General features: G+C 39.6%; 1 protein-coding gene across 1 annotated transcript; it reads left to right on the forward strand.

Annotated features, from left to right (window-relative positions):
- Positions 1–262: 262 nt before the first annotated feature.
- Positions 263–17,344, forward strand: ZDHHC13 (zDHHC palmitoyltransferase 13; the record flags this gene model as incomplete). Its single annotated transcript, XM_084263089.1, has 17 exons — positions 263–289; positions 1,099–1,241; positions 1,646–1,768; positions 2,246–2,323; positions 3,503–3,647; positions 4,670–4,734; positions 5,250–5,412; positions 6,363–6,488; positions 6,778–6,911; positions 7,695–7,826; positions 9,683–9,797; positions 10,848–10,910; positions 11,258–11,351; positions 12,740–12,823; positions 14,177–14,334; positions 15,688–15,785; positions 16,912–17,344. 17 exons carry the CDS (start codon positions 263–265, stop codon positions 17,045–17,047), a joined length of 1,884 nt encoding a protein of 627 aa, XP_084119215.1. The 3' UTR covers positions 17,048–17,344.
- Between the last annotated feature and the right edge of the window lie 502 nt (positions 17,345–17,846).

The raw sequence follows: 17,846 nt of genomic DNA on the forward strand, positions 1-17,846 counted from the left end.
CTCCGTGTGAAGCGCGTAGCGCGCACATAGCGAGCTTTTCCACGGCGTTGCCTGCGCAAAGGGGAAGCTGAGACAAGACAGCCAGCGGCCGCTCTGCAGCGGCTAGGCAAGGTTGGGGACGGTTTGCCGAGGCTCGGAAAAGCCCGGTGGCGCCCCCGATAACCGCGGCTGCCCGGCTCCGCCCCGCGGTCGCAGCCGCTCCCCGGTAACCAGGAAGGGGGAGCAGGAAGCTGCGGCGGGCGCCGGGCTTCGGGTCGACAGAATGGCCGGTGGCAGCAGCGGCCCGGCGGTGAGGAGGGGCCCGGCCCGGCCCGGCCCAGGGGAAGCTGCTGGCGAGGGAGGGCTGGCGAGGGACCCAGCGGCTTTTCCGTCGGTCCGCCCGGCCGCCGGGGGGTGCTGGGATCCCGGCCGTTGGGGGCCGGTGCGGGAGGCCCCGGGGCCCCGTGAGGGGCCTTCTGCCAGCGGCTTGGGGCTTCTGGATCAGGCTGGCGGCGGCGGGGAAAGCGGTTCGAGCCGGGTGGGGTGGGGGGTTTGCCGGGCCGGGTGCATACGCCTCGCCGGCGGCCGGCTCCTCTCCGGCTGCCTCAGCGTGAGCTCCGCGCCCGGCTGAAGCAGGCGGCCGCGGCGGGGCAGGGGTCTCCCTGGTCCCCGCAGCCGAGGAAGGCCCGGTGCCCGTTGGCGGCTGCGACTGACCGGGAAGGGAGGCCTGTGTCCTGTCCGGCGTGTGCCTGCGCTGGGTGTCGCGGCTCCCGGGTGCCCTTTCGTTTCCAGACCTGCTCAGGGACGCAGGCTGACACTTCTAGTGTGGCAGCGTTGCTCAGGGAAGTGTGTTGTGTCAGGAGCCAGCTCGGCAGGGTGTTTTGCACCTTTGTAACTTGGCCTGATGGACCTTAACTGTGCCTCTTCTGTCCCCCAGTGTCCCTGTGCCGCGTAAAAGGATTAGTCTCTTGTCATGTGGTTTAAACCGCGCTCTAAATTCATTTCCTTATTTGTATTAACGCAAGTTGACAAGTAACAGCATGTGCTTCTGGTAGAGAGGAAGGTGTGGTGTGCAGTGCCTAAATAATCTTTATTGAAAGGTATTTCATTAACCAACAGTGTAAAAACCATTGCCATGGGCCTCATCGACCTCATATGTACAACTGGCGTCATGCCCATGGGGAGAAAGATCAGCCCATGCTGCCAGGGCCATACCCGATTGTTGAAGACCCCGGCACCTGTGATATTGTCAAGGCTACGCAGTAAGTACATCTTGTGTGTGTGCAAGATGTTGAAATAGATGGGAATGTCCTCAAAGGTGGGCCGGGTTGGATATTTTTACAAAGAAAAACTTCAGAGTTCCGTTTTTCTCTCCATAGCGAATATCATGTGAAGGTACTATTGTAACTGTCATCATAAACAATAGTATTTCAGAGAGGTTTGCTTTGTTAGGAAGGAAATTCTACTCATCAAGGCTCAGCCTGACTATTTTTGCAAGACTTCCAGTGAATGCAATGTGGAATTTGCTCAAGTAGGAACTGCTGGCTGATGCTTACTGAGATTTTCTCCATCATTATGTGGCTGTCACTAAACAAGGATACGTAACAAATGAATGGGAAATAAATTGATATACTCTCTTCTTTTCCCCACCCCCCCTTCATTCAAGGTATGGAATAATAGAGCGATGCAAAGAACTGGTGGAAGCAGGATATGATGTTCGACAACCAGACAAAGAAAACGTGACTCTTCTTCACTGGGCGGCAATTAACAACAGACAGGAGCTGGTTAAGTAAGCTCTAGACTCCTTGTGAAAGTAACACCAGTGTTTTGCCACTGTTATTTATAATCACTTTGTTGCTTTTGTACTTCAAAACAAAGGAACATGCTGCTTGAGAAGAAAAGCATAACATTCAAATTTTAACCCAATTATCTTTGTGAAAGTGTCACTGAAATGCAATGTTACTGTGGTTTCTTTATATATTAAATCATGTAGTACATGAAATCATTAGATTTTCCTGGGGTTTTGTTTAACAAAGATTAAAGCTGTTTTTATAGGTGCATTGCCAGTTATTATATTGTTCCTTAAAAGTTTTCTCAAAACAGCATCCCTTTTCTGCAGAAATACTCTTATCCATTTGCTTCTTTAGTGATTTTTTTTATTATTATTAGTATGAGCTATCTACTACTAGAGCTGTCTTATCCTTTGTATAATGTTTTAACATTTTACTATGTCTATTCTTAATTGTATTGTGTTGCTGTTATACAGGTACTATATTTCCAAAGGTGCAATAGTGGATCAGCTAGGTGGAGATTTGAATTCAACTCCCCTTCACTGGGCCATTAGGTATGCTGCTTGCAACTACGAACTGCTAGTATTAACACTGCAGTGGTCATTTGAATTTAAATTCTGTAATGTGATTGTTTTGAGGTAAAATAATTTCACTGCATGTCCATCACTTTGCTGAAATCTGCTCTCTGAGTCCTGGCAGTTGTGCAGGCCCCAAGGTTGTGTGACCTGCGTATCGGTGGTTTAGTCACTTGGACTCAGGTTTCAAAAGTTTTCCTGTGGATGAGGCAGTACTGTTCGGATTTTTTTCCACTGGGCCAAGAAGACTTGGCTGTGCAAGGGCACTGTTGATGCTTGTTAGAGCGTGGCTTAAGTTGAAAAAAACTGGGATCTCAGTTCCCCTCAGACTTCAGCCCATCTAGCTAAAGGCGGTCAGTATTCTAGCTTCTGCACTGGATTCCCTTGGTGTGCTGTCTCAAGACTCCGTGCTACCACTTGTGCACTTCAAAGCTCAAGCGTGTAGCAATAGGACCAGTGTCAGACAGGTTGTTCAGGGGCACATTAGAGATCTTTGGCTGCCTTCCCTCAGTGGCATTAGCTTTTTGTCTTGGGCTCCTTATAGCTGCTGCCACAAACACACAGCGTCTCTTCCTGGGCAGCAGTGGCTGTTGGTGCTGGTGTACATTTAATGTCTCTCTTGATCCGCTCTTTCTTCATCTACATCTGTTCTAGGCTGCATCTGTTCAACCCAATATGGTTTAAAATCATAGAACTTTGGCTTCTAGGACCGAACTTGAGCAAAACAATCAACAGACCAAAGCACTGCTTGTCTGCAAAAAATACAATTGTAAATAATTATTCTGGGATAAGTTATCCAAGTGCAAACTCACACACTGGAAGAACAGTCCTTTCTTACAGCCTATATCTCTAGTCTTCTGACAAACAAAGTGGGATGCTTCTTCTCAAGAAGACTGCTCATGAGAGAAAGTACAGTAGAATAACTGTTGTATTCTAAATTAAGTTTGCTTTAGCCTAATTTATTAAGATAAATATATAATATAATTTTATATAAACTTTTAATTAAAAAAAGTAATTTCCTGAATAAAAACATAAAAGTCTGGAAGGATTTGTTTTGTTTTGGGGTTTTTTGGGAGGAGGGAGCATCTGTGAAAAAGCAACATTTACATGTCTGGATTTGTTATCATCTCTATGGTTTGATTTCCTATATCATTACAGACAAGGACACCTACCTATGGTTATGTTATTGTTGAAATGTGGAGCAGATCCCAGTCTTATTGATGGGGAAGGATTCAGTAGCATTCACTTAGCAGTGCTGTTTCAACACATGCCCATCGTAGCTTACCTCCTGTCAAAAGGCCAGGTATGTTTTTGATACACCAAGTATTGGTTTCTGAGTAGCTGCCTGTGTGTAGGATATATTTCAAAACTAACTGGTTTGTTTTCTAGGTGGTAAACAGGTGTTTGACAACTGTTTCCTGTGCAATAAATTTTGAGAAACTTAGCTATTTATGTAGTTATATTTACATATGAAAATACAAAGACTCTGCCCATTCTTGTTATCCCCACACACACAGTTTGGGGTGTTTAAGGAGAGTTACTAAGGCTGTGCAGATTTATGGTGCTATATAAATAACAGCTGGATTTTCAAGCTGATAGCAAAAAAAGCAGTATATGAAGTTTATACATCATCATGTATTTGCTTGTTGATTACAAATTTGTAACTAATAATCTGTGCAATTGTCCATCATTTAAAGAGTGCAGAATATATGATCTGACTGGGTCTTAATCTTTCATTAGAAATTCTATATTTTATATTGCATGCACCATGGTTGATGTCTGCTTAGCTTCAACATCTGAAATAAGTGCAATCAATGACAAGTGTAACTTGTTTGCTAATACAGATGAGAGTTCTTATGTGATTTAGACTGTTTATTTGAATCACTGTGTATTAAGATTTAAAGATTTGGTAAGTTCATTTTCTGTCTTGTAGAGCTGTCTGTAGTAGAGTAACTGACTTCTGGAATTTAGGTGTAGATAGTACATAGCACATATCACAACCTTAAAGTTTTTAGCCTACCTATTGCTGACTAAAAATCCAAGTGTTTTAAACATTTTTTTTTTTTTAAAGTAAATCTGGGGCTGGGGAAGGAAACTTTTGTTGTGAAGAAAAGGGAAGATGGTTAGGTAATGCAGGTTCTGAAAAGGGTGACATGCAAGACTTGTAGAAGGGGTGAAAAAATGGTTATCATGAGTGCTTGCAGCTTGCCTGGTATAATTTGGTTTCTTTGCACCACCGCAGTGAAGCTAACCCTGCTATATACCTCTGAATCAGTCTCTTTCCTGAAATCATGGGTAATTCCTTCCTTGTTATTTTCTTCTTAGAATGTTGACACAACAGACTTCAATGGACAGACACCATTAATGTTATCAGCACAAAAAGTGATTGGGTAAGTAGTGAATAACTTAACCTATTTTATTGTGCCTAAGAAAGAGTGGGATAATTGGATTTTTTCTTACAAAAACTTTGTTACATGTACTGAAATACTCAGTACTTCAGCAATCAGGAGTTTTGAAGGAGCTAGCTGGATATGGCAAAGACAGTAAAAAGAGCTTCTGAAAGGTGGTTAGGTCTGTGGCCAAACCGGCTGCAGTGTTACTGTGCTTTTCTAGAAACAAAAATAAATGGAGGTGGGCACAGTAAAATGGATTGTAGGAAGATGTAATCTGTGTATATGCCTCATATTTGTCAAAATGGTAAGAGAACATAGGCTGCAGAAAAACTTTCAGGGCAGGTCCTCAATTATAACCTTAGCTCTATTCTTCATGAGCTTGTTCTCAGATAAGGCATTGTATATCTGCTCTTATTTCACAGACAGGAATAGTAGTTTTTATAAGGTGTTAAAAATTTAATCTCCAGTATAGATTATGTTCTATTTAACTCCTATACTTTATTTTCATCTAGGCCAGAACCCACGAGGTTTCTCTTAAAGTTTAACCCCTCTCTGAATGCTGTAGACAGTGTTCAAAAGAACACTGCACTGCATTGGGCAATAACATCGGGCAATACTAGTGCAGTGGATCTGTTGCTGGAAGCTGGTGCTAGCCTGGACATAAAAAATATCAAGGTACAATTTCTTTTGTGGTACTTCATTCCATGTGTCCTGAGTGTGTAAAATAAGTGTAAAGAAAAATCTGAGTCCACTCCCCTTCGGAACGGGACTCGGCTAGGAGCTGGCATTCATAGTGTTTCCCATAAGGAGCTGGCACCTTTCTTGTGGTGTGGCACAAAGTATGGATGCAGAGGTTCTTTGTAACGTTCCTTTCATGAACAGCCAAACCGTCAGTCACTATGAACGTAATCACACCCACTGCAGATTTTTATGGGTTTTTTTGAGTTGCCTGCTTTCTACTTCAAAGCGTTGTCATGAGGAGTAATGACTCTAGCTAGACTTTAAAAAAAGAAGTCTCTTGGTGTCCAGTTTATATGTATGTCATCCTGTGAAAACCAGTGATTGACAGTGTCTGTACCTTCAAAAAGGCTAGTCAGACACAAAAGTCTTTGTCCTAATAATTGTAAAAACTGATCATGAACAGTGTAAGTGTTGAAACTCTCAGTTCCTATGACTATAGCTATATTTGTAGAGTAGTTATTCAGGGTTAAGTTGTGCAGCTTTTCCATTTGCCTCTTCTTTTTATTTGTATGTATGACTCAGGATATTGCTGTTGGGTTTTAAAAATTAACATAAATAAGAAACCTTCCCTTTCAGTAAGCATGTGATAGTGTAGCAGGCAGTTTAGTGTTTCAGGTTATTGGAGGTAGTCCAACAGGTAACTTGAATGCAATCTGGTTGCAAGTGTTGTTAGTTTGTAGAACTAAAAAGCACTTATTGAAGCGTGTTTAAAACTCTGTATTTAGATTACCCTTGCCTTAAAAAAAAAAAGGGGGGGGTAGGGGAGTGAAGATGAAGTACCTGCCAAGTTACTCGTTTTAGCTATATTTATTTCTTCCTTCTGTTAAAAGGCAAAGCATTCATGTGTTAAATGCATAAAGAAATAATCATTTCTGTTGTTAAAGGGAGAGACACCGCTTGACCTTGCCTATCAAAGTTCTAATCGCTTCATGATTTACATGGTAAAAGAGGAAGAAAAAATGAGAAACAGAAGAAATAACAGGTTACTGAAAATAGTAGAGAAATATGAGGTAATTTCATGAGTATTAACTAATGGGATTAATGCTATAGCATTCTGTGTTTAGAATAGTACACAAATTCTTTTCTAACAAGAATCATCTAAGGTTTCTGAAATTGGCTGCACAAAAATAAAATTCTTTAAAAGCACATGGCAGTGGTTTGGGGGTGTGTGTGTCAGTGTCTGTCTCTCCCTTCAATGTCTTAACGTGTCACCTTGACTGACTTACCCTGAGTCTTTCAGCATGTGTTATTATGTTAACTGAATACTTTGTCATATTTTAACAATAATCGTTTCAATAGCTCTTCCTGCTGTTGGCATCTTCCTTGACAATGATGTGGGCCGTGGGATATGTAATGGACTTAAGTTCTGATTCTTGGCTTTTGAAAGGAGGTCTGCTTCTCACCCTGCTATTTGGGATGGCTCTGTGTGTGAGGTTTGTGGCATTTTCTCTCTGATATGTGCATTTATTTGTTGTGGATGTCATAAAAGGTATCTAATGCAGTATTATTTTCAGAGTTTAGTTTTGCTTAGCACAAAAAGTAACTCCTGAGAAATGGTTGAGGAGTGTGTGAAGGATGACCATAGAAATTGAATCTCGTCAGGTGTGCATAATAACAGTTTCTCATTGCTGAAAGATTTGAAAAAGCACTAAAGAGTTAAAACAGCCTGTAAATTTTAATGATTAAGAGAGTGTTATTTGAAAGTCTGCACCTGGTAGACAGTGAGGTATCTATGCACAATGCTGAGTGTGCTTTATCTTTGCTCTTCCTCCTGTACTTGTGACACCAAATGAGTTTCAATGAACCACTCTCTCCCCCTCTGCTCCCCAGACCTCCCAGTGTTATACTAAGCTGTTTCCCAGGTTTTCTGCTTTCTTCAACAGCCAGCATTCCTTGAAATGGCAGTGCTATCAGTGTGCAAGTAGACAGAGATCTCACTTCTCACCCAGTGTTAGCTACAGTGCTTCTGACCTATGGTAGTAGGCTGGAGCAGAGCACTCTTCAGTTTTATTTTTGCATTGTCAACCGCATACGTGTCTGGCTAAAGAATGCTTTAGAGTGACAGTTCTTGATTGCTTTGAGAGACTTTAGGTATACCGTGAGTGTGAAGCTTTTAAAATAACAAAACAGATCATTTATACTCCGTGGAGCTACATTTAAAATATATATATATTTTTTAAAATACCACTTTTTTTTTTCTTGTAATATTCTTTTAGGCAATTTGTGGGGCTCAAGAATCTAAGGTATCTTCCCACAGCATTTCTGCTAAGCTCAATTTGTTGGATGTCCGTGACCTGGTTTTTCTGGTTCCTGCCTGATATCCTTTATACACAAGAAATGCAACAGAAGTCTCCTTACAGTTCCTAATAAATCTAAACCTGGTCATGCAAATAGTAATGAGCCATCCCAGGTAATTCCATGTGACTGCTCATGTCTGGTAAGATTGGTTTACTTCCACTGCACGGGGGTGAAATAACTGAATCTAAGTAATACACAGACCAAAAATCTGTACCACCTTTTACCTTTTGCAGATACTCATGTACAATTCTGAACTATTTGTTATGTTACTGAAATATCAAAATATAAGCCTAATTGTCTCCATTTAACATCTCCATGGGACCTTTTAGTCTTCCTCCTTGAGACTCACAGAGTAATGTATTTTGTCATGTAGTATAACCAGATACAACACATGCATTAATAATATTCAAGGCATCTCCTCTTTCAAAATGTACAAGGATTTGACAGTTAGTGCTATTTGTGCTGCTGTTTTTAAAAACAGCACCCTCCCTGTCCCCCCCAAAGAAAAACAACAAATCTCTTCATATCCCTTCAAAATAGATCTTCCAGTCTCCCGACTTTTCTCGCAGGTTGCACCACATCCTTAGTGGACGGTGGATTAATTTTTACTTCTCGTTTTGAAGGGGCTTTGCACTGATGATTACAAAAATGCTTTAGTAGTTCACACTCTTTTGAGTGCCCCGATCTTTTCCTAGAGAGGGGGCATCTATTTATTTATTGATTAAGTTTTGTGAAAAGGCCTTTAGGGAGCTACTTAAAACTGTAAATAATTTTGTTGTAAACCAGCCATAATACATTGCTACACGATTTTAATTAGTTGTTCATTACTTCATCCTTTAAGTGGCATTTTCTTCTGTACTGTTCCCAGCTAAGATCTCCCTAATAGAATTATCAGGATTAACTTTGGTGAACTGATGAAGTATATTCCCGCTGGGGATACACGCATGTGCTTGTCTGAATGAAGATCATGTTACTCAGTGTTGTGCTGTGATATTTTAAGGTTTTTTTGGTGTCATCTAAATTGAAAGAAAGAAGTTGCAGTGGTAGGGGTATGTCAGACACTTTGCTGAAGATAGTGAGCATAGCAATATTCTTGAAGGTCTAAACATAGCTTGTCGAGCCAGGCAAGTAGTTTTCCATTCTGCTATCTAAATTTCTTCTGCATTAATATCTTTTCCTTCTAGAACTGGTCACAGAGCTGAGTGTTGAGTATTTTAGTTTCTTGTATTCATGTGTGAAGGAAACCCCAGCTATTCTAATTAAGGACTACTCGCAGCTCAAAAAAAACAAAGAAATGCAAATTGATGGGCAATATCCACAGGAAACAGCCTGACTTAAGTAAGGGCACCCTGCAATTGCACTGTAACAGCTGTAGGACTGGTAATAGCGCCAATATTTCTTAATTTATTATCTTGATTGTAATTAGAACTGTTTTGCAGCAATTTTACACTTTAAAAAACAGCCTTGAGGTTGCAGTGCTTGATTTTGGTTTTTTTTTTTAACCATTATTCATGGCGCAGTTCACATAGTGCCTGGAGGTGGAATCCAAGCTTGGCCTTCTGCTCCTTGATGGCATCACAGACTGTTCTTTAGAAACCTGAGCTCTCACTGTTCTTTAGGAACCTGAGCTGTCACCTTCATCACTTGAATCTAATTGGTAGGAAACTAGTCCCACTCCTTGTTCCTCTCTTGTATGGAGACAGTTAATCTTGACTTGTGTTTCTCCCCCTTTCACCTGACTTAGATGGGGTTTTTAGTCCATAGTGTAATAGATGTCCCTGATGATTGATTGTCCTCCCTCACGCATAATAGTGGCTTTTTTCTGCTACAGAACTTACAGCAAATAAGTATATTTATGTAGTGCTCTAAGAATATGTTCCTTAACCTGAATTCTACATGTAAACAGTACAATTCTTAAAATCACTGTCATGTTCAGTGTGGTGGGGCTTCTTTATTATTTCTATAAAACGTGGAGAACTGATCCTGGATGTATTAAGATTTCAGAAGAAGAAAGAAAAGAGGTAGGTGATTTTGTAAAAAAAAAAAAAAAAGGAAAAAAAAGCAAATGGGGGGCTAACCTGGGGCAATACATATAAACTTCTGGTTGATCTGTTTGTCATCACGTGCAGCGATGTTAAACTTGAAAGCGATGAAATACTCTTCATTCTTTTGAGAGTCTTTAGCTCTGGCATTCAGCAACATGGATCATAGGTATTTTTTTCTTCCAATGGCTTGTTTCCTTGTCTTCTTCATCCTGCCTCCATCTTCTCAATGAAATGTAAGCTTTGGCCAAGCATAGTACAGACCCACTGATGTTGTGTGACATAAATTTGCATACAACTTCTTTTAATAGAGATTTTTGTAAGGTTTCCACTCTAGTTGCATAACGTTAGAGAGATTCACAGTACTTTGCTACAGTTCTTGTGCTGGTAGGATATACCAAAGACTAGAAATTGCTTAGATTGTCAGATGCTTTGAAGATGTGTAAAATGGTTTGGTTTGTATTGTGCTCAAGCATCATGGAAATGACATGCTATTTCTAGCTGTTTTACAATGGCGAAAAGAAGTCATGGCAAACCAGTCAGAAGAGAACTTAATATTTGGTCTCCCACCCTGTGGATTAAGGAGAGCATTTTGTTTGTGATCTCACTGCTCTCTGTGAGGCTGCATATCTTCAGGTTGCCAGGGAGAGTAGACTGTGATTTTGTTACACAGAACTAGTAAACATTGCCCATCTAGTACTCATATTGGAACACTAGAGCAGCTCTCCTTGTCTGGCTGACCACAGGAGAGAGGTACCTTTTATCTCAATTAAACATTACTTTTTTTTAAAGAATATTTCATCCACATTATTAATTTTGGCAACATAGAGATTCTTTTCTGACGAATCCTGCTTGAGTGTAGGTGCATTAGTCTGCCTTTTTGTGTTTCTGGTGCATCTTTTTAAATAGCAATTACTTTACTCTGTTAGTGCCTGGCTGTCAAATGCAAATGCATATGAACTGCAAAAGGCCTAGTGGCCACCCTGAAAGTGTGATCCAAATGCAAATGCAAACTGCTTTGTCTTTCAGAACATTATAGCTCTTGCAGAAGCAGGATGCTTGGACTTCAGAACATTTTGCACATCGTGTCTTGTAAGTGAGGCTTTGGTATTTTGTTTTCTTTTTGAACCTGGCTTTTTTCTCAGTACTGCTTTAAAAACTTTCTCCCCATTGCTTGTTGTGCATGTGTTACATACGTGGCTTGTTCTGTGTTACTTAAATTTCTGTATTTTACAGTGATAAAAGCAATGCTTTGAGATCACTGGAGTCAAATCTTCATAACTATTTCCATCTCTTTGTAAAATTAAGATGTATAGTTCTCATCTATGTTCTGTGTTGTGAAGTCTGTTATACAGTAATTGTGCAAAATATTATGCTCTAAACTTTCAGGAAAATCAGTGCTTTTGCTATGACCTGAATTCTCCTTCATCCTGCATTAGGTACGGAAGCCTTTGAGATCTGTGCATTGCCTTGCTTGTGATTCATGCGTGGCCAGATACGATCAGCACTCTCTGTGGATTGGGCAGTGCATAGGTGAGAGTGTTTTATCAAATTTGAAGATAGCACATATTAAAGTTGAAGAAATAGCATTTATCTCCTTAGGAAGAGATCACACCTGATATGAGACTACACAGTTGATACAGAACAGGTTAGTAATAGTTGTCAGAGGGGGAATCAGATTGCAGAGAGAAAGCTAACTAAAATGATTAAAGGGATGGAGTGGTCACCCTGAGAGAGAAACAGAGAAGACTGGGACTCTTTCTTTTGAGAGAAGAAGGAACAGGCGATACGAGACTTAAGGAGAGAAAAAAGAGGCAATGAAGATGATGGCTAAAATGAATGCAAAACTTACTCACCAAGCACATCTTAGTAGAACTAGAGGAGTCACAGTGAGAATAGCAATTGGATTTAAAGTTGGTAAAGAAAAAACATCTGTACACGGTGGACGGTGAAACTTTACAGCTTGCTGCTGTATGGCTTTATAGACACAGGCAGTATCAGATGGTTCAGCAAGAGATTAGACAAATTTTTTGACAATGTGTCCAGAAGCAGATACTAAAAGAACTAGACAAGCATGCACACACTGACATTTTCATCCAGAAGCTGTGGATGAGGAGAATGAGCTCTAGAAAGCATCCAAGCTCGGATGTCCTCCTGAGCTACCGTAGTCTGTTGTCGCTATTAGAGACAGTAAAATGGAGCAGCTGGACCACTGAGATAACCCTGTAGGGAGCTTTTTATATTCCAGTGCTCTTTGAGAATCTCCCTTTCTTCTTTTCTGTCTCATTACTGGTGATGCTCAAGGTAGAGAGGCTAGAGTTTTACATCTGTAGTGATGTATTTTTAGGATTTTCTTTTGCCAATACCTTTTCTTGTAATATTAAATACTTGAAAATATTTTTACAGTGTTTGCTGTTTACAAGGTGATGAGGCATTCTTTTGATGCACTGTTTCAAAACTTTGAGCAATATTGATTTAATTTACAGAAAAACAATTACATATCTTTATGTAATTGTTTCTCTGACAGAAGTCTGTGTTTTTATGCGTGTGTTTGCAATTCTGAAGCACGCAAAGGTCGAACAATTAAGTTAAATAGCTTAGATTTTTCAGTCTTGAGACAATTTTACCATGCATGGGAAGAGTTTTGGTTTTGTAATTGGTTCTCATCATGCTGAAACAGCCAAAGGCATGGTCTGCACAAGATACAAATCCTGGTTGACTTTATCAGAACTAAATCTATTTTATAAATTGGGATGGCTTACAGGGGAAAGTTGAGAAAGATCAGTCTTGTCAAATTCATTTAAGGATAGCAGAGGTAATAGTGAAAAGAATCAAAACTACTTACTCCTGTTAACTTAAAGGGAAATGCAAATACTGCTGACTTTTAAAATGTTGACCTTTTTTCCTTGCCTCAAATTCAGGCATTGGGAATCATCGCTACTACCTGTTGTTCCTGTCTTTCCTGACTATGAGTGGTGTCTGTCTGCTTTATGGAAGCCTTCTGTGTAAGTATCCATGAACTTACTTTAATTTAGTTTTCAAGGATGTGTGTGCATGGCCTTCATTTTTCAGCATTTCATTTCTATCAAGTATAAGTAATTGTACCTGCACAAATGATACCATATTTCAGCAGTGGTGTTATCTTGTAACTATTTAAATTAAAATATGTCATATCTGAGTCTTTGGGCAAATCTCTGGTTATGTCTGTGTTGAGTAAGAACTGAGATGCAGCTCTAGTGGGATGTCCATTGGAAAATACACTATCAGAAAGGGTATTTGAAAGAGAAGAATTAGGGAAGCCATGGGGAGGAAGGCCAGGTTACAGGTTCTAGTCTGGGTAGCCTGTAGTATTACAGAAAATAAGTCTAAATACATTACTGCAAGGGCTTTATTGATTTTTATTATTTTGAAATATCTAAATTGAACACTTGGAAAAGATTCTTTTTGTTTTTAATGTAGTGGTAACACTGAAGAGAACTGTCTATCTCATAAACCCAAACTGTTGCTCTGGACATGTAAGAATTTCTTATTGGAGGAGAGTTCATATGATGTAGTATGAATTAGTGTAGCAGTAACCTTCTAAATAAAAAGAGTGTGAGTTAATTTTTATTTTAAATTACTTCACATTACTGAAATGAGTCACTATGTAACATAGAGTGAAGTGAACCAGCTCTGGCGGTGGAGGACACGGGGTGTGAACATCACTTGCTTTCAGTGATGTTCTTGCATATGGAAAAAGCATATTACTGTCTCCATTTTCTGTGTGTGTGAAAGAATATAGGAGGAAAACCTATTTATTGGTCTGTTGATGTGGAGAAGCTTCACACCACTTTATTCATCTACTTTTAGTTTGCTTGGGATTTTTTTTCCACAGGTTGAATACGAATGTGATAGGCTTTAAGTATCTCTTAAGAAACTTAGAGAAGTTGGACACTTCGATTTATGTCTGTTTAGTAGTGGTAAAATACTGCTTTCTTGGCATTACCAGCACCAGGTTGTCTTTTGTGGATGATGGTGTTTAAGGTAAATGATAAATTCTTGTCAGAAAATTGTACGTAAGTGTGAAACAAAGTTTTGGGAGTCTTGACAATGATGACTTACCCCAGTATCATACAAAAAGTATGTAGCCAGTGCTTCAAATACTCCTCCTGTGGATTCTTAGCACATACAGTAAATATTATGCAGGCAAAATAGGAAGCAGTCACATATCTTTGTGGGTGCTTTTAAGTGGGAATATGATATAGTAAGCATGGTATTTCTAGAGCATATTGCTATGTAATATTCATTCCATGTAAATGATCTTTGTTCAGTTCTTAAGTGGCCTAAAAACCTAATTAACTAATGATACATCTTGTCAGATTGGTCAAACCATTGTGCAACAAGTTATTACCGAGATGGAGCATGGACATACTTCACACAGATAACATACTGTTCTCCGTGGGTTTCCTACATCTTTGCTATAGCCTGTTTTCATACTGTGTGGTCTTCGCTGTGGCTGATGGTTCAGCTTTATCAGGTACTATTTTTCTTCAGTTCATGCTCTCATCTTAAAGACTCATTGAAACTTTTCCATGGATTTGCCCCATAGAAACTTTTTGCTTGCTTTCCTTGACCATTTAATGCCACGTCTAGGTGCTTTTCTTAAATCTCAGGGCAGTTCCTTAGTTTCATGGGTAGCTGTGCACTCAGCATTCCTGTTAAAAGCTGGATCAAGGTTTGCAAATCATTCCTATAACTGAGTTTTTGCTTTACTACTCATCAAAAATTCCAAACCTGTGAAAAGCTGTATTTAGAGCCAAGAAACTTATTTGACTAATAGAACTGATATTATTGCCCCCAAAATGGTACAAAAGCTCAAAAGCACAATTAGCCCTGAATTAAAAATGATATGGCATAGCACAGCAGAGCGTCATTAGACTGCACTAAATCCTGTTGCCACAGTAAAACTAGACCTGGCTTTTATCCTAATGACAGCCCTGTTAAATTTCTTGTTCACTTCTTTCTCAGAGAGCACTTGGTTATGCAAACAAAATTGAGAAAAGCTGTCTTAAAACATCTAGGAAATAGCTCGTTCAGCAGCTTTTAGGAAAGGTTTGTCATTTGAGTATATGTTAAGCATCCTGAGCTGATGATTTGGTTTACAACTTGTTAAAAAATAGAAATCCCCAATTTTAAATACATGCTGCTTGATTTCTGTAATGTTCAAGACACTCAGGTACCATCCTGGAGAAAATAAAGGATCTCGGTAGAATATCTACAGTTAATTACTGTGTTTTGTACAGTCATGGCCCTCTTCATGGTGTTTAATGTGTCATTCAGCCAAGCAACCTTGTAGCCATTTATAAAGGTTTTTAAGATTTATGCCTATTAAAAAAAATAAGCAAATGGAGAAAGGAATAGGGAAGCAGAAATACAGAAGACAAATCTCATTGTGAATCTTGGTGAAAGAAGAGATGGAATCAAGAAAATGACAAAGTTATCATTAAGTCTCTGACATTCATCTTTTTTGCTTAGCTACTTTGTCTTTTTCAGGGGATCTTTTTCTACCAATTTGTGTGGTAGAATATAGCCAAAATCTGAGGAGATAAGTGCCTAACCGCTACAAATCTTCTACAGACATCTGTAAAAGTACAGTCTTTAGAGACATCTCAGTGGTGGAAGTGTTAGTGTTACAGCTTGCTGTGCTCTGTTTTAGTCCAAGTGACATTCAGAAACATACTTTACAGCCATTAATTATGGCAGTGGTTATGTATTTGTTGAATATGGGCAACCTCTTCCCCTCCTTCCCTTCTCCATATTATCTTTTGGTATCATCAGAATTTTGTGATGTGTGTGCTTTAACCATTACTTAAACTTTCCTTTGTGTAAGATTGCATTCTTAGGATTGACCTCACATGAAAGAATGAACCTCCTGATGCAGCGAAAATCATCTCAGCATCCTGTTTCACTCAGGAGAACTCCATACAAGTGAGTATTAATGAATAGTGTGTTTTAAGCCCGTATCTTTTCAGTATTGATTTGCTTCGCTGCTTCATAAACAAAGATGATCAGCTTGTCCCTCTCCTGTGAATGCATGCTGGGAGAATTGGGCTCGTTCAGACTGGAGAAGAGAAGGCTTCAGGGAGACACTACACCACCTTCCAGTACCTAAAGGAGTACACTGGGAAAGCTGAAAAGGGACTAGTTACAAGGGTGTGGAGTGATAGGACAGGGGGTGATGAATTTAAGCTAAAAGAAGGTGGATTTAGATTAGATATTAGGGAGAGTAATCCCTATGAGCACAATGAGGACTCCGGCACAGGTTTCCCAGAGAAGCTGTGGCTGCCCCTGGATTCTTACCAGTGTTCAAGGCCAGGTTGGCTGAGGCTTTGGAAGGTGTCCCTGCCCATGGCAGAGGGTGGAACTAGGTGGGCTTTGAGGCCACTTCCAACCCAAACCATTCTAGGATTCTCTGATAAATGCAAAACAATGATAGTCTGTGTATGTGCTAGTCATGCCTGTGAGGAGGTGTGCTAAGAGGTGGAAATGGACTTTGTTTTCCCTGCTGAGAACTTCCTTTGCCCTAGGAAATAAATAGCCATCATAAGAGCTGCTGAGGTACTGTCTGCTGTGTACATTGGAAAAAGATGTTCCAACTAATCACTAGATGCTGGTTTTGAGGATGAGGGGGTGTTGTCCTCTAATTTTTTCATGGATGGCAGTGTCTGTTCCATAGGTTCAGAACAAGCTTTTGGATATGAACCCTTTCTCTTGCAGTATGTAGCTCAACAGAAAAATTAGCATGAAGGTTTCCCAGTTATACCAGAAGTCTCTTGTTTCCTTGTGCGTATTAATAGATGAAATATTACTGAGTACTAACTTCTAACTATTTGACTTGAACTTAATCTGCTGTCACTCATTAGAGTATGACAGGTTGTTTAAAGTTCAACACAGGAGTAATGCTCAATAGAGAACTGTTCCTACATTTCGTGTCCCTGAGCTGGCTTTGTTGACAGTCTTATATCTTAAGTACTGTCTCTTGGTTAATGTGTATTTTTGATGCTTGCAGTCTTGTTTTGTTAGGTTTATTAATGGATATTTCCCTCCTTTTCAGTCTTGGATGTTTCCAGAATCTCACAGACTTTTTTCAGTGTGGTTGCTTTGGTATGTTGAAGCCCAATGATGTTGACTGGACCAAGCAATACAACCTTTTTCATCTGGCAAAGGAGAAAAATGTGCATTCTGTATGAAGTTTTGCTTAGTTTCTAAAATGGTTTGGCTGAAAGCTAAATAAACTGATTATTTTGTTAATTTTTACAAATTTTGCTGGAGTTGCTCAGTTTTATTTGTATTACTGTTTCAAATATTAAATCTATTTTACGGTCTTATCTCTAAGTTACGACAGCCTTGTACATGGAACAATCACTATATGTCTGTGTATGTGGTTTGAGCTGAAAATACTTGAGATTTTTGTGAGGTGAGATGACAATAAGAATATATTTTTCTAAAGATAAGTTTTTAGGGCAGAAATTCAAAACCAAGTTAGTACCCTGTATTTTGCAGATAATAAAAGAAAATTGCATTCAAATATTAAGGGGATTGTTTATATTGAAAGATTTAATGTTACGATTATCCTCTATTTTTATGGCTTATGCTGTTTAAAACCTCAGTTATTGTTATTTGGAGGGTTTATGTGTCATAAAATAGAGCATTCATGCTTCTGAGTGTATTTTTACAGACTGAAGTAGATTCAAGGAATGTGTGACCAGTGGAGTATTGAAGAACAGGTAAGCACAAAACTGTAAAAGAAACCTGACTCTTTGCCTTATATTGTGCGTGTATATATGTGCCGTGTTAGTGTATGAAAATGTGTGAGTTGATGGAAAATAGCAATGCAAGAGGGAATTATTCCCAGATCTCAGCCATGTTCCCAAGGAACAGCTACAGCATCCATCTGGAGTGGCCAGTAGGGCACTGTGGTTTTCAGTATAAGCCTAAGTAAGTAATAATGAAAGGCAGCTGGGAAACAGATCAAGAGCAGATACAAAT

The sequence above is a fragment of the Gallinula chloropus genome (assembly GCF_964237585.1).
Source record: "Gallinula chloropus genome assembly, chromosome: 4".
Classification (NCBI taxonomy): domain Eukaryota; kingdom Metazoa; phylum Chordata; class Aves; order Gruiformes; family Rallidae; genus Gallinula; species Gallinula chloropus.